Genomic DNA, 16,830 nt, shown 5'->3' with positions numbered 1-16,830 from the left:
CAAATGAAGAGCTGATAAACTGAGGCAAAATGGTGTCTCTGATTAATGCTGGTTATTTAACACCTGTTTCTTCAGCAAGGGTAAAGTCTATATTGGTAGAAGTCACACCAACCATGATCTCTGCAAAAGCTAAGTTCAATACTGTAATAGCTTCATACATATTTATTAAGTGAAAGAACATGCGTGGAAGAACAGTACAGCATTAGGAGGTCTGAAAATATTTGGTTTCTCCTGAAACCCTGCACTGTTTGTGTTCATGAGTCTCACTTTTGGGAACCAGAAATTGAACCAATTATGGTAATAACAACCACTCTGATAAAAGACATTTCTTTCTATGTTTATGTCACCATGGTCTAAAACAAGCAGTGCAATGGCAATATATGTCAAGACAATACTTCCTGAAAGTAATATGGCTTAAGATAACTTTGGATGGTAGAAGTAGCTGCTGAAAATCACACTAAATATTACCATTATTCAGAATGTGGAGTAAGAGGAACACTTCTCCATTGCTGGTGGGAGTGCAAAGTGTACAGCCACTTTGGAAATCAATATGGCATTCTCTCAGAAAATTGGGAATCAATCTACCTTCAAGACCCAGCAATACCACTCTTAGGCATACACCAAAAGGATGCACAATCATACCACAAGGACATTTGCTCAACTATGTTTATAGCATCATTATTCATAATAGCCAGAACCTGGAAGAAACCTGGATGCCCCACAAATGAAGAATAGATTTTAAAAAACATGGTACATTTACATAATGGAGTACTACTCAGTGGTTTAAAAAAAACAATGAAATCTTAAAATTCTCAGGTAAAGGATAGAACTAGGAAAAAAAAAACAAAAACAAAAACAAAAACAAAAAAACATCCTGAGTAAGGTAATCCAGAACCAGGAAGACAAACATGTATGTAGTCACTTGTAAGTGGATATTAGACATAAAGCAAAGGATAACCAACCTACTGACCACAACCCCAGAGAAGCTAGATAACAAGGGAGACCCTAAGAGAGACATACATGGATTCCTCTGGGAAAGGGAAATAAACAAAATCTACTGAGCAAATTGGGAGTCTGAGGTGAAGGGGTTTAGAAGGGGAGGGGTAGGAGGAATGGAGAAGGGTGGGGTAAGAAGAATGTGATGGAATGGGATGGTCAGGGTGGGGGAAGAACAAAGGAGAGCAAGGAAAGAGGTACCTTGATAGAGGGAGCCATTATGGGGTTATTGAGAAAGCTGCCACTATGGAAGTTCCCAGGAATCCACAAGGACAACCCCAGCTTAGACCCTAAGCAATAGTGGAGAGGCTGCCTGAGCTGGCCTTCTTCTATAATTAGATTGAGGACTACCTTAATTGTCATCATTAAACCTTCATCCAGTAATTGACAGAAGCAGAAACAGAGATCCATGACTAACCACTGGGGCAAGGTCTCACAGTCCAGTCAAAGAGAGGAAGGAGTGATAATGAGCACAGGGGTCAAGATCATGATAGGGATACTCACAGAAACAGCTGACCTGAGCAAGTGGGAGCTCACTGACTCTGGACTGACAGTGGGGGAACCTGTCTAGGAGCAAACTAGGCCCTCTGAATGTGGATGACAGTTATGTGGCTTGGGCAGTCTGTGGGGTCACTGGCAGTGGGACCAATATTTATACCTAGTGCATGAATTGGATTTTTGGATTCTGTTCCTATGGAAGGATAACTTGCTCAGCCAAGATACAGGGGAGAGAGCCTTGGTCCTGCGTGAATTTGATGTGACAGATTTTATTGACTCCCCATGGGAGGCCTCAACCTCTCTGAGAAGTGGATAGGGGGTTAAGATGGGGGATTTGGGGGGGGGCAGAAGGAGGGGAGGGAGAGGGAACTGGAATTATTACCTAAAATAAAATAAGATTGTTATAAAAAAATTACTCCTATTCATTTGGGAATAATGAACTTTAAATGGAAGAAACAGGTACATATTCAACAAAATGAGGAGGCAATTTACAAAACACAATTATCTGTTTACTTTATATCAGAGAGGAAAATAAAATCTTAAATATAAAGTGCAAATATTCAAGACAGTTACACATTTGGAAAGGAAAAAAAAGTAAGCGAATTTGAGTGAATCTACAAGTTTCATAGAGGGCCCACATGTTCCATCTTCTAACCATTTGAGTCTTGTCAGATGCCCCTTGCTATCTATCATCCCATGCTTACTTTTGAAGTTCTTTGTTATGAACCACCTTGGTCATGTGAGGACTAAACACAAGAGTTTCAGGAAAATGGATGGTACTAGAAGAAACCATCCTGAGTGAGGTAGCCTAGACACAAAAAGACAAACAGGAGCCTTCATCTAACAGCTGATGGAAACAGAAGCAAACACCAACACACTGAACCAAACTCCTGGAATCCAGTTGCAAAGAGGGAAGAGTGATGAGCAAAGAGGTCAAGACCAGGCTGGAGAAACCCACAGAAACTGCTGACCTGAACAAGGGGGAGCTCATGGACCCCCAGACTGATAGTTGGGAAACCAGCATAGGACCAGCCCAGACCCCCTGAATGTGGGTGTTAGTTAGAAGGACAGGGCAATCTATGGGGCCTCTGGTAGTGGATCAGTATGTATTCCTAGTATTCAAATGGGTTTGGGATCCCATTCCACATAGAGTGATATCTTCTCAGCATAGACACATGTGGGAGGGCCTAGGCCCTGCTCCAAATGATATGACACACTTTGAAGATGGCCCATGGAAGGCATCACCTTCACAGGGGAGCAGGAAAGGTATGGGGTGGGGTTTGGGGGTGATAGGGGAGGGCAGGAGGCTGCAGGAACTGGGATTGACCTGTAATACAACCTTGTTTCTAATTTAAATAAAAAATATTGTAAAAAAACAACATAACAAAACAAAACAAAAACACACCTTGATATCACCTTGCCCTGGAGAATGGATAGGTAGAACCACAGATCATGTGGAAATATATATTTTTTTCCAGTAACACATGGAGGTATTGAACAGCCCTAAATAACTCAGGCTTTTTAGAAAATATTTTGACAAGAATTAGCATGGCAACATGTTTTTGTTGATTTGACACTGTTGAAATGCTTTTGAGTATGTGCATTATTCATTCTTTATCAAATACCCACTTGCTGGTTAGGTTTTTTTGTCAACACAAGCTAGGGTCATCTTGGAAGATGGAACCTCACTTGAGAAAATGCCTCCATCATACTGGTCAAAAGAGAAGCGTTTGGGTGCATTTTGTTGATTAATAATTGTTGTGGGAGGGACCCTGCCCACTGTAGGTAGCGCTGAACCTTGGGTAGCTTGTTGTAGACTATTATTTTAACGAAGCAAAGATGTGTTACATTTTCTTATACTGAAAAGTATTACTTAACTGTGTAAAAGTGTATTACTTTTGTTTACGGTGTATGTGTTTCACCTTGCCTGCCTAAGGCACCTGATTGGTCTAACAAAGAGTTGAACTGACAACAGCAAGGCAGGGAAAAGGGTAGGCAATGCCAGCAGGCAGAGAGAATAAATAGGAGGATAAATCTACGTTCAAAGAGAGTGAGGGAACGAGAGAAGGAGGAGGGAAAGAGGGATACCTCTGGGTCAAGAAGCCAGGCAGCCACTAGTCAGCCAGACATGAGAAGCAGCGGAAGTAAGATATACAGAAGAAAAGTAAATCTCTCCGATAAAGAGAAACAGATTAAGTTAAATGAGCTAACTAGAAATGAGCCTAATCCAGGCCATGAATTTATAACTGATAATATGTGGTTCAATAGAAAAAAACATATACCAGGTGGTCTTGAACGGTTTAAGAAAACATGCTGAATAAGACATTGGCATCAAGGCGGTGAGTAGCATTTTCCCATTATCTCTGCTTCAGTTCCTATCTCCAAGTTCCTGCCTTGATTTATCTCAATAGACCATGATCTGAATAGTTAAGCCAAATAAGCCCTTTCCTACCCAAATTGCATTTGGCCAAAGCCTTTATCACAGCAATAGGAAACAAAGTAGAGTACCTGCTATACATCTAAGTGAATAGTAACTAGATTTTGAATACAGAACAGAATAAAACATCGCCCCTGACATCTTGATAAATCTGGACAAGTTTGGAGCTTAGAGCCTATGGATTTCTTTGTATAAGGCAAAAACCAAAGACACATGATGGATGATTTTTAAAAAGTGGTATTGTGCTGTACCTGTAGGCAGGCTGGGGCACGTCCCTGGGGCTTGTTGACATCCACAGCTACCAGCTGCCAACCGCCAGCAGCATCTTCATGGAACATCTTTAAGATAGAGAGAGATGAGTCAAAGATGTTGACCATGGAACACTGAGAACTCTAGTTCTGCCTGCAGCTTTCTACTTAAAATCTTTCTTCTTAAAGGTTCATATTTGAATCATTAATCATTTCAGATATGCCCATTTTAATAACTGAAAACAGCTGAATTACAATTATATTCTGGTGAGAAAAATAGCTTACATGCCATGCAATTTCTACCATACATGGATTTTGCATATGTAATCTTTTAGATATCCTTCTATGCAGAAAAAATACTTGATATCTTGGCTGGTTTATTCATCATTATTTTTTAGCCCTGCAAGAAAGTATAGTTAGAATTTTAAAAGTATTGTGTCTCATCTGTTGAATATATAAGAAGGTTTAAAAAAATCTTAGTTGGTATTTCTCAGTGAGTTAATCAACATTCTCATGTTAAATAATATCAGGAGTTCACCTTCAACATGTGCAATAAGCTTGGTAGTATTTCAATGATAGGAGACCTAGAGGGTGCTTAACTTGACTTTGTGCAATTATTTTAACTAGGTCACAATTAATTTGCTCAAGGGAAATTTTATGCATATATTTACAAATGTACATTTCATTTATATTGGCTTGGAAGTCTTAGAAGAGATAAAATTCAAGATGCTATTGGCCAACCCGAAACCCACTCACTTGGGTGTCTTGGTGATAACTTTATGACATAGTTCACTCCCACTTATGTACTCATCTGTCAACATTATATTCAGCTGGAAGACACTTCCCTCTTATCCTGTTCCTCAGGAGTGGTGTATATGTCTGTTGTTTGGTTTTAATTGATAAAGTCTTTTTTTTAAGACATTTAACCATAATGTACTGTTTTGTTTCTGCCCAAAGTCTCTTTTTTTGTACACATAAACATTTTCATTGTTTCTGTTACTTATGGCTTTATATTGGTTGACCCCCTGCTGTAAAAGGGAATCCATAATAGAATTCTGAGTAACAAAGCACATGGATCACTGCCTAGGTTACATAACATACTTTCAAACACAAGCCCGAGAGACTGTACTTCATTTGCAGGAAGAAAAGTTTTCTTTATATCATGATTGAAACAATGGGAAATAAGTGCCTAACCTCATAGGCAGTATATCTAGATTTTAAATGAAGAGAATGAGGTGCACATTTTCACAAAATTACTTTGACCAACTATGCCATCACAAATAGTCAGCCCCAGCTGTCTAGTGACAAACTCACCTTCTCTTTGAAATAAAATTTAAAAGCTATTTTCAGTGGTAAAACCTGTGAATGTAGACTAGCTAGAAAAGCAAACCAGTTAAAGTGAACTTTAAGACCCTCAGGATTCTGGGAGTCTCTCTTTAAGGGCAAATGTCAAAACCTGTGCTGTCAGTCACCGGCTGAAAACACCCTGCCAATGCCTCCTATACTGTCTTGTCAAGGCACAAAGCACTCCTGGGGCTAATATTTCCTTTCATTGGTGGCAGACTAATTTTCTATGGTAAATTATTTTTCTCCAGCAGACCAAACTCAAATGAATCAATTTAACTGTCAGCAAAAGTGTTCTCTGAAGGTCACCTCTGTGTTTGAAATAAAGTAACAGAAATGCAAAAGTGTCTCATTTTCTTTGGAACCTGAATTGAATCATACACCATTTAGATTGGTTAATATGACTATAGATCTTTCAGATTGAAACTGGGATACCTAACAGAGACAGGAATTCCAAGGGGCTCAGATCTCTGGGGAAGATGCTGGGTATGACTGTGGCCATTTCTTGTTGTCTTCCAATGTCAGGACATTTTATTTATTTTTTATGAAGTCACTAAACCCCCAACAAAAGGGCCAGCTCCTACACTTCTCTCTGGAAGCTCATTTTGATTAGGATGTAAGCAGAGCCTTCTTGTTCTTACTGTATTTCTTCTGCTACCTTGGATATCAATGTGAGAGTTACAGCTATAAGAGACATTGTGGTTTTCTATGTAACCATTGGAAAGGAGACTGTGCAAAGTAGAGTAAAAAAGTGATAGTGAGTGGGTAGCGACTGGCTCATTGGCAACCTGGACCACAGAGCTAACCCAACCTATCCCTTTCAACTGTACCCAGAAAGAACACAAAGCTGTGTCGCCTAAGCTATTCATATTCAGCATTTGGCCTATGCCATAGACTATAACTTAGGTGGTTTCAGTTAAAATGTTCAGTGGTTTCTGTGTTTTAATCATGTGATTTTTGTATTTTGATTATATCACTCAAATATTTATTATTAAATACCTAGAAAAGTGGATGAGGAAAAAGTATTAACCGACATCTCAAGAGATAAGCATTACTGACATTTTAAACATTCAAGAATTGAACACACTTGTCCATGCATGCACATGTGCACACACACACAATGCATACATGCATGCATACACATGCACACATACGCAGATACCACACAAGATTGTTCTTTTTCTTTTTCTACTAATAGGTTGTCCATAGATTTTCATGCCAATAAGGTTCAAGTATTATTTTTACCACTTTCTATATATTCTAACTTAGTACACACCAATAACAGTGCCAGAGTTTCAGAATTTGTTTGGAAGTCCTGAAGACTGAACCCAGGGTTTTGCCCATGAAGATAGTACTCTACCATTGAGCTACATCCTCAGCCCCATATCCATTTTCTCCCCTTATACCTTCCAAAGCATCCTCAAACATAATTCTTCGATTATTGTTCAATAATTTAAGGACAAATTCATAGAAGTTGACATCCTTGATCAAATGGTATGCATGTTTTAAAGACTTTGTTATATATTGCTTAATAGTTGTGGTGGTTTAAACAAAAATAGCCCCCATGGGCCCACAGGGAAAGGCAAGCCTTGTTGGAGAAAGTGTGTCACTGGGTAGGGGTTTGAGGTTTCAGATGCTCAAGCCAGGCCCAGTGTCACTCTTTCTTTCTGCTGCATATAGATCCAGATGTAGAACTCTCAGCTACTTCTCCAGAACCTTGTCTGCCTGTGGGTTATCACACTTCCTGCCATGATAATAATGGACTAAACAAACCACTGAAATGTAAGCCATCCCCAAGTAAACGTTTTCCTTTACAAGAGTTTCTGTGGTTATGGTGTCGTTTCACAGCAATAAAAACCCTAACTAAGGCAGAAGTTTGTACCAGGGCTGGGGTATTGCTGCAATAGGCTGGGCCAGGTTTTTGTTTGGAGGAATGGAATTTTGTGACTGTGGATTAGAAAAGCAGATGAATGCTTTTCTAGTAGAAACCTGGGAGATAGTAGTGCTGGGGGCGATTTGAACTGTGAGGACCTTGCTCAAGATGTTTCAGAGAAGAATATTAATATGTGGCCTAGAGACCATTCTTGTGACTTCCTGTCCTTATCCAAAACATCTGCCTGAGAGTAAATTGAAGAATTGTGGATTAACAGCTTTAGCAAAGAACATTTCAAAACAACCTAGCATTCATTGCCTGTGTTGTGTGGCTATTAGTGGCCGGTTTTATACAGTTCTGTAATGAAAGGGAGCAATCTGAGCAAGAAAGAAAACAAAATGGACAGAGACAAGGAGCACCGGGAAGTATAAAGAGATGAAAGAAAAGCCTGATGCTATGTGGAATAAAGGGAGTGGTGACCTCAAGCAAGACCCCGCCCAGCTAAGCTTCCAATTTGTGAAAAGGAATTAAAGAAAAAAAAAATGAAAAGGAATAAAAGAAAAGCTCAGTATCAGGCATGGTGATGCACACGTTTAATTCCAGCACTCAGAAGGCAGAGACTGGCAGATGTCTGGGTTCAAGGTCAATCACTGTCTACACATTGTGCCTTGTTTAGGCAGTGAATGGAACCATGGAAAACAGAAAGGTAGTGAAAATGTAATTGAATGAGTGGGCCATGTTCTATGCCCAGCAAGCAGCAGAACTCAGCAGTTTCACCTACATGATTTTGGATTTAGAGTCAAGGACAAAGAAATGAGTTATGGAAACTCCTGCTGAGGCCAGGCATGTGTCAGGGGTATCATTGCATGGAGGTCTAGAGAGACCATGCGTGAAGCTGTGAACAGGAAGCCTGGGTTGCTTTAGATATCAAAATGTTGGAGATGTCAGTGTCGTGGGATACCTGTCTAGGAAAGCAGCTTAACAGCAAGTGGAACCGGCCTGAGAGAAAGAAGTGCGTTGCAGTCAACAAGGCTGAAAAGAGTTGTAGATGTGAAGAGCATTTTGGCATCAGAGGTGGACATGCAAAAACTGAAGTTTGCCCAGTGAGGTTTTAATATTGTTCTGTCCAGTACTTTTGAACTCTGCTCCCTTTCCTCCCCTTTGGAATAGTAATTTATATCCTGTACCAATGTACATTGGAAGTATGTGACTTTGATTTCACAAGGGGTTTATAGTTAAGAGATTTCCATGAGTCTCTGAGGAGATTCTTGAATTTTAAACAGGTTGGAGACTATTAAGGACTATGGAGACATTTGAAAACGGATTATGATATGGCTACAAGCCTGGGGGTCGGGGAATGCAATGATGGTCTTAAAGAAAATGGCCACCATAGACCCATAGGGAGAGTCACTTTTAGGAATGGACTTGTAGGAAATGTGTCACTGGGGAAGGACTTTGAGGTCTTAGATGCCCAAGCCAGGTCCAGTGTCACGGTCTCTTCCTGCTGTCTATAGATCCAGATGTGGAACTCTCAGCTCCTATTCAAGCACCATGTCTGCCTGTGGGCCACCATGTTTCTTGACATGATAACAATGGACTAACCTCTGAATCTGAAAACCATCCCCTATTAAATGTTTTCTTGTGTAAGAGTTGCTGTGGTCACGGTGTCTTTTCACAATAGAAATCCTAAGACAACAGTTTTCTTGGAAAGATGTTCTAATTACATTTCTTAGAAAAATATCGGAGAAGTACCTTGTCAGCTAGCAGTAGGCGTTGGCTTAAGAACAATGGTGCTAGAACAGAGAGGACATTGACAGTGGCCTATAATAGCTAAAACAAAAGAAGGAATGATCTCACAGTAAGTAAAAAGGAAGGCCAGGCAACCAGAATGGAATCTCACATTATCTATAATCAGACAAGATAATTGAGTTGGCCATCTTTGACATTTTTAATCTGCAATGTTGAAACAATGATAGTACCCACTTCGTAATATTGCTATAGAAATTAAGTAAGACAGGCTGTGGTGTCACTATAGTATTCACAGTGTCACTCCTGATATAATGGAGTGATTGCCAGAGATGATGTCAATGAACAGGAGGGACAGCATCCGTCACAACATAATGGATATCCATGTATGTTCTCTTCTTAGTTCAAGCATTTGGGAAAGCCTGAAGATTTCAGCTTGGTGAATTAGCTCAGGCTTGTTCTTTTGTAATGGGCAGGTTGATTTACAAAATAGCTAAGAATACTCTTGTTGTCTATGGGCAAAATATCATCATGTTACGTATCCATTGAGGTGAGGTTAAGAGAAACAATACTAGGAGCAGGGGTAATCTGCAAAGAGTGAACTAAAATTCCAAACTTAAGATATACACACACATGTGGGGGGAAAAAACCTTTATTTTGAAATTGTTCTGCTCCTTTTTAAATTAAGTATTTCTAAAAATAGATTATCAAAATCATGAGCATGGACAAATATGTTTAGCCCATGAATGTCAGTACATACACATGATACCAGAGCTCAGGAAGCTGAAGCAGGACTGCAACATGTTTAAGATTGTCTGGGCCATGGAGTGAGACCTTATCTCAAAATGAATTAGAAAAAAAATCAGCAAAAGAATACATTTAGTGAGTCAGTTTCACAAAGTTTAATTTCCACTCCTCACTTCCTATGGTGAATGCTTCATCCATCCCCATGGCTTTTCACTGGAAAGAGCTCACTATTACAGTACTTGGGGACAGCCCTTCTCTGAGCTGTATCCATTAACTGCCTTCTCACACATCTGAGTGGCATATATCTATTCATGTGGAAATTGCCGGCTTTGGGACACACAGGCAGGTTGAACATTAGGTTGTATGCATGTACGCAGTGTTTTTTCTTTTATTTTCTTTCCTTTTCTTTTCTTTTTTGCTCATGTATGTCTCTCTGCTTTAATTGCTGAGAACTGCACATTTTTAGAGAAATTGATCTAGGCAAATTCTAAGGATACTGACAGGAAAGCAAAGAAGAAACAACTCAAAATCACCCCCTTACTTGCATCAACTCTACCTTATCTGTCTTTGAGCTCAGCTATAGAAAATAATTCAGACAGTATCTGTTGGCAGGAGCCCTGGGTCACAGATGACAGCCTCAGGAATACTGTTCTTTTCACAAAGTACACCACTGTTATGAGCACTTTTCTGCCAGCCTTGTCCCATAGCCACATCAGCCCCATAACACATAGAGACGCTGTATTACTTATAAAGCTGTTGGCCAATGGCTAGAGCTTCTTATTGGTTAGCTCAGTCTTAAATATTAATCCATAATTATTAATATATGTATTTCCACATTGTCTTATCGTACTGAGAATGCCAGACTGGCATCCTCTCCTCCTGAGACCACATGGCGACTATCCTGCATTTCCCAGAATCCTCTACCTTTCTCAGTCTCACCTATCTTGCTTTCCTATTGGCCAACAGTGCTTTATTCATTAACTAAATAAGAGAAACATATTTATAGAATGACACCTCTCATCACGCCAGTTATTTGCCAGAACTTCAACAGGATGCCATCGGGACATGGACTTTTACAAAATTTAAGTATGCATGGCTTGCCTTCCTTGTGTCCCCTCTTGGTACACAGTGGACAAAAGTGGTCAGGATGGCCTTGGCTTTGATGGGTCCGTAAGCTTTATTCTGCACAAAGCGGAATAAAGCTTCTCCTTAACATGAGCCAAAGTGAGCATGGGCATGTAGGTGAAGAGAGGGCAAGTGTCTAAAGTGAGGTATTCTGTAACGGATGTGAAGGACTGGATTAAGGAACTGCTGCATGCGAAGCTTTGCTAGCTCACATTAACTCCTACTAGCATCCAGTGTTAATGCCTCATGCCTAAAAAGAGGTGGCATGAGAAATTACATTGTGGACTAACAGAAGGTACATTTTGTAACAGGAATGTGAACCTTTTGTCCTAGTCACCAGTCCACCTCTGAGCATGTGACAACAGTTATGCACACCAAGAACTACTCAGAATGGAGTCACCAACCCTTCCATTATCTCTTCATTTTGTGGTTGCACACAATAGCATGCTATGCCCAAAAGCTTTGGAATCTATATTTCCTTAATTTATTTCTATGTGGCTACTCAGAGACATTTGGTAGTGACCATTTAAATGAAAAAAAAAAAAATCTTACTTTGATAGTTTAAAGAAAAAAAAATCATCATGGATTCTGATTTTGGGCTAATTCTTAATGAACTGCCTATGTCTAAAGGTTTCCTATAGTCTCATCATGTACACGTGTGTGTGTGAGTATATATGAATGTGTACATTTCTATTACCATGATTGTCATAGGCAGTTCACATACTTAGAGACGTTACTAAGTCCAATATTCCCAGTCTTATTTAACTCTCTGATGAGAAAAATACACTGAACATAAATTTTCGACATCATAGATAAAGGCAAGAAATTATTTCATGTCCAAAAATCTGTATATCACATAGTAATCATCATGATTTTACCACTTTGGAGCCTACTTTGTCAGAATTGGACATATGTGATTTAGTGTCTTAAACCAATGACAAAGAAGTCCAGGCTATGAGTCTAGTGAGATTTCACAAATGTAATAATCACAGCAAATGTTCTGTCTCCCTCCTGTACGCATAAAAGCATCTGGGACCTCTTAGAAATGGTGACTGAGGGGTGGGTGGAGCCTGAGGCCAGTTGCTAGGCTGCCTAAGTAGTGTTTTACTAAGAGGAAGCCTGCAGGAGCTTTGGTTGCTTAGCAACCAGGTCCTCAGCCATAGAATTTTTTTTAATGAAGGTTTTTCACAGTTCTCTGTGTGATTACCTCTGCTGAACATCCAGGCGCATTCCCTCTTGAATTCCTGACTTATGCCTCGACATTAAGTGCAATTTTGCATCAAAATAATTCTGTATGACTTTGTTCAAAATTTTCACATTTTGTCTTCTATTATAACCTCTAGCTGGTTTGGCACTTTACTTTTCCAGCTGTGATTTTTATCTGTCAGAGTTACTTAATAAGCAAAATATGGTTTTAGGGACGTTTTAGGCCATTGCCTGGGAGAGCTGCATGTAAGAGCTTCATTCCCAGTTTTATGTTCCATTTACATCTCAATGTCTGTCACAGAAAATATGCCTGCCAAGAGGCTATCACCTCAGGGAAGATTGTTACACTTCACAGTAGCTAATAGGACCAGACAAAGAATAACAGCTTCCTGGGTTGATTCCTTGAAAGTGCCACAACATAGCATCTATGACTTAACCTATGTAGCATATTAATTTCTTTTCATAGAAGTCTGAATTATTTTTGTTAAACTTGAATAACATTAATTTTATATGTAACAAAGACTGGGCAATTCTGATACCTATGACATCATAAATGCCAGCTTCCTATGTTTAACAACACTTGAATATAGGATTGCTGTAAGTTTAATCAAAAGGTCTTCAATATAAAATTTTCACTTTGGCATTTCCACCAACAGATCTATTCAATCACTCAAAAACTTAGATTTTTTTTTCATAATTGAATCTTAAGATAATTGTTAAAAGCATTAAATTGTTTCATTATTAATTCTGGATTTTCCTTGTTTCCTCTCCCTCTATTCATTCTAGAACATATGTGAGCCTGCCCTTCCTGTTTCTAAGCAACAAAATGGAAAAACAAAAATAAATAAGTACATAACAGGATATCAGAATGCCTCATATATAATTGAATGTTCTGCTGCTTTTGTAATGTTTCATGTTATCTCTAGTTTTTTGGGAGAAGGAAACCATACTGAATATAGGATGACTTCTTAAGAACCACAGTTATTCAGTGGGGATTGAGGAGTCTTCTTTATAGTTTCCTATACCTTGATTGTTTGTTCTGAATTAAACACATTTACAACATCAACATTTCTAATTCTCCATATAAGGTCCACAGTACAGACTTGAGGTTACACTAATAAATGTTAATAAAAATGGGAACTTTCAGTTTTTGTTTTTTTGTTTTTCCTCGGTAAGTCTTTGAGGACTTGTGCTCTTGGAATCAAATCAAAGGTCCATAATAAACATTGTTGTCTGTAGTAAGATACCCACCTGGCTTTGGAGTTGAACTTGGCCCTCCTTCTCCAAATTCAAACATGCTATTTAAATAAAGTTCAGTTTCTCTCTCATATCATCGGTGTAAGATAAAACAAAATCTAGGACTGCTATTGTATTAACTCTGTCTTCTCTAAAATACTAATTTTCCTCATTCTTAATTTCATCCTTTATTATTATCTTTCCCTGTATGTTTACCTAAGGAAGTTAAAATTTCTGTGCTGATATTAATGTTTAAGTCCTCCACAGTGAAAAAAAAAATTCCTAACAATAATCTTTGAACTCTCCAGAAAGAAGAGGGCCCCACTTTATCAATTCACTTGATTGAACTCTATTCAGAGACTAGCTACAAATGTTACAGCTAGTCCCTTCGAGAATTTTTGTTGCTTTATTTTTTTTCCTACAGGATCCAATGTAGTCATCATCATTCCATTTCAGCAGGAAGCAATCCTAAGAACACAATGCCCCCTTTCCCTACTGTTAGCATTAAGGGATAATACTCACTTGCATATGGTTGGTTTTTAATTGTTTAGGGTTAGGTATGGAAGGTGATGTTCAGACTCGAATATCTCTTTTAGATAAGTTTAAGGGTATAAATGGGAAGGGTATGGTTAGGATGGGATATAGGTAGATTTAAATATTTTCTAGTAAATTAATTTTACCAACTGCTAGTTATAGGTAACTTAAATTGTTAGATCCTTGATAACTCAAATTGTTAGATTCCTGTATGTTGACTGTTTAGGGTCTTCTTTCTGTTTACGATGTTTTACACACAAATGTAAAACTATCTTGATGTTTATACATTTTGTATATTGATACAACTTAGAATATTTTATCATATTGCACTTTACAGTTCTTCCTCTAGTCAAGACATTTCAGTTCTATCTGTTAGTGATATATATATATATATATATATATATATATATATATATATATATATATATCACTTTTTGAAGTCTCTGTCCTTGCTCACCTATTTTGGGAAGCTTCAACCATTGTACAACTAAGTTCCTGAGAATCACAGGTATTTTCACCCACATTTCTTGTACCTATGAGATTAGTCAGACAGATTTTGATCTTCAAACCCTTCATAGACATGCGGAATATGGCATTTAAATGTTTTAATATTAGTACTCCCTTGACATGAGACACAATTGCTCCTGACAGTACCAAGATATTCCCGAGAACATGTTAGGCACTGTGGTCCCTCCTTCTGGAGTCCATTCTCTCCTCAGCTAATGGCCTCTTGGGAAAAGAACTGCCCCCACCTCAACCACTGACTTTGAACATGCTGTCCTACTGTGCTTGCAGGAGACAAACATAGAAGACTGTTGCATCTAGTCAAGTCAGGATATGACAGCCTCTCTACCTCCCTGCTTCTGTAGTGATCTATCAGACACTCTAAGGCCTTAGCCAAAGGTGGTTGCCCCTACGCTGCTGTGAGACTTCAGGTGACTGTCCAGGTAGCCTGCTATTTCTGTCTTAGCTGCACCTTTTGGAAGTTGCTCACCTGTACTTCCTGTCTACCCTAGTATTGCTATCCTCCTTCTCAGGTCTTTGATGAGGTTGAAGATTAGACTGTCACAATTATTGTTCTCTCTTCCTATATAGAAATTTTAGATACGAGACTTAAACTTTCCAGCTTAGGACAACTCTCTAGTGATCTCTGTTATGCCTTCACCCCAGGATTGGATATGTAGTTCTTGCCATTAGCTCTTGTTGCTTCACTGGCAATAGGTCTTAAGTATGTATGTCTTTGAATTTCCTTCTCCTAGAGCATACTTGATATTTTCTACCTTGGTACATAGTTTTTTTTTTTTTTTTTTGGTATCAATCTTAAATCTTTTTCTTTAGACTAAAAGGGGAATTGTAGTGAAATATCTACCATGCCCACACCTGTAGCACTGACCACACCCATTTGGGCATGGTCACAGGTATGGAAGTGAAGGAGGGAGGTTAGGTCTAGGGTCTGGGACCCGACTGTGCTCTCTTGGTGAATCCTTGGAGCAGAAACTTTCAGGTCATCGGTTTCTCACAGAATTGACTTCTCCCCGAGTAAAATTAATAATCTATTTTAAGCCTAGTCCTTTCCATCTTAATCAGTGCATCAGTTTCTGGTGAGAGCTGGCAATTTTGTATTTGCGTTTAAGCAACCCACGGCACTTTAAAGGAACTAGATGACCTTCACCATACCACAGCAAAAGCCTGGGGTGACTATTCTGGCTTTGGACCCTCTTCATCTGTATTTTCAAACCACTCTCCTGGTACCATACTTCAGCATTACCAGGGGCTGTGCCCAAGGCCAAATGGACTGTGACCATCTCACTGAAAAGATACCTGTGTGGTTGCAGTGGAAGTTGTACTGCTCCGAGTCCCCCACATTTGTTGAAACTGTACTCTGATTTCTGCAAATGTCTCAATGATGACAGCAATAAACACATTCTGAAAGGAAACGACAAACCATGTTTACCAAACACTGGAGATGGAGAAGCATAGTAACCCATAAAACTGAACAAAAGCAAAAACAATCAAACAAAACCACCACATGCCCAGCATCGCTAAATGTACACATGGTGAGCACCTTTTCTCTCGTACCTTGACAAGCCAGGCAAGGAAGAAAATGAGCGTGATGAAGTAGAAGTAGGAGCGCCAGCGTGGGAAGCTGTCGATCGCTCTGTACATGAGGAACACCCAGCCTTCCTGAGACGAAGCCTCATACACCGTGAATATACTCGTGCCTGTCAACACAGGACCACACACTGAATCACCATTTGCTTTTGAAATGAGGAAACATTTTTCAGACAATCAATAGTTATCCATACTCACTGTCTCCACAACAGAAGTTCCCCCCTGCCAAAAAAAAGGAATTAAGATTATGTGTGGCATTTTGCAGTCCTTAGGATTTTGGTGAAGTTGTGTCTGACTTCAAGCCAGGGTAATTTCAGTACCACCAACAGCAGAACAGCTTTATACTATGTCTTTAGATATTTAAGGCATTTGGTATAGGGAAAATGACATAGACATTAAAACCAGGTAGAGGAATACTACAAAAATTGTGTAGCATGGAATTCAGTACTAGGGGCTTGGCAATTTGAAGGTGCTAGAAAAACCCACCCTACCTTTAACCAAAATGGAAGTCTGAGAATTTGGTTGGGTTGAGAGCCACTTTCTCACTGGAGGACTTAACTACTTCCGGCTCTGGGAATTAACTTAGTGGAACTGGCCTCAAGATTCATGATGCTTAGTTGTGGGGCTGTCAATTATCCCCTAATGCTTTGTAGTGGAGGAACTAGCATCTCACTGAACACACTCCTGGAAATGACAATGAAGTTTAAAATACCTAGCTAGCTATAGAG

The 16,830-nt window shown here is 39.2% G+C and overlaps 1 protein-coding gene across 1 annotated transcript in view; it reads right to left on the bottom strand.

The window, feature by feature from the left end:
- Nalcn (sodium leak channel, non-selective) overlaps positions 1–16,830 on the bottom strand; it is a 247,723-nt gene that overhangs the window by 171,196 nt on the left and 59,697 nt on the right. The window contains exons 8-10 of the mRNA XM_051195188.1: positions 16,070–16,212; positions 15,812–15,916; positions 4,183–4,269 (exon numbers count right to left, since the gene is read on the bottom strand). Coding sequence (XP_051051145.1) covers positions 4,183–4,269; positions 15,812–15,916; positions 16,070–16,212 — 335 coding nt within the window. The remainder of the gene's footprint in view (positions 1–4,182; positions 4,270–15,811; positions 15,917–16,069; positions 16,213–16,830) is intronic.

Source organism: Phodopus roborovskii, unplaced genomic scaffold, assembly GCF_943737965.1.
Source record: "Phodopus roborovskii unplaced genomic scaffold, PHOROB, whole genome shotgun sequence".
In the NCBI taxonomy this organism is placed as follows: Eukaryota; Metazoa; Chordata; class Mammalia; order Rodentia; family Cricetidae; genus Phodopus; species Phodopus roborovskii.
Note: the sequence above shows the minus strand (reverse complement) of the source record. Positions and strands in the feature narration are given on the sequence as shown.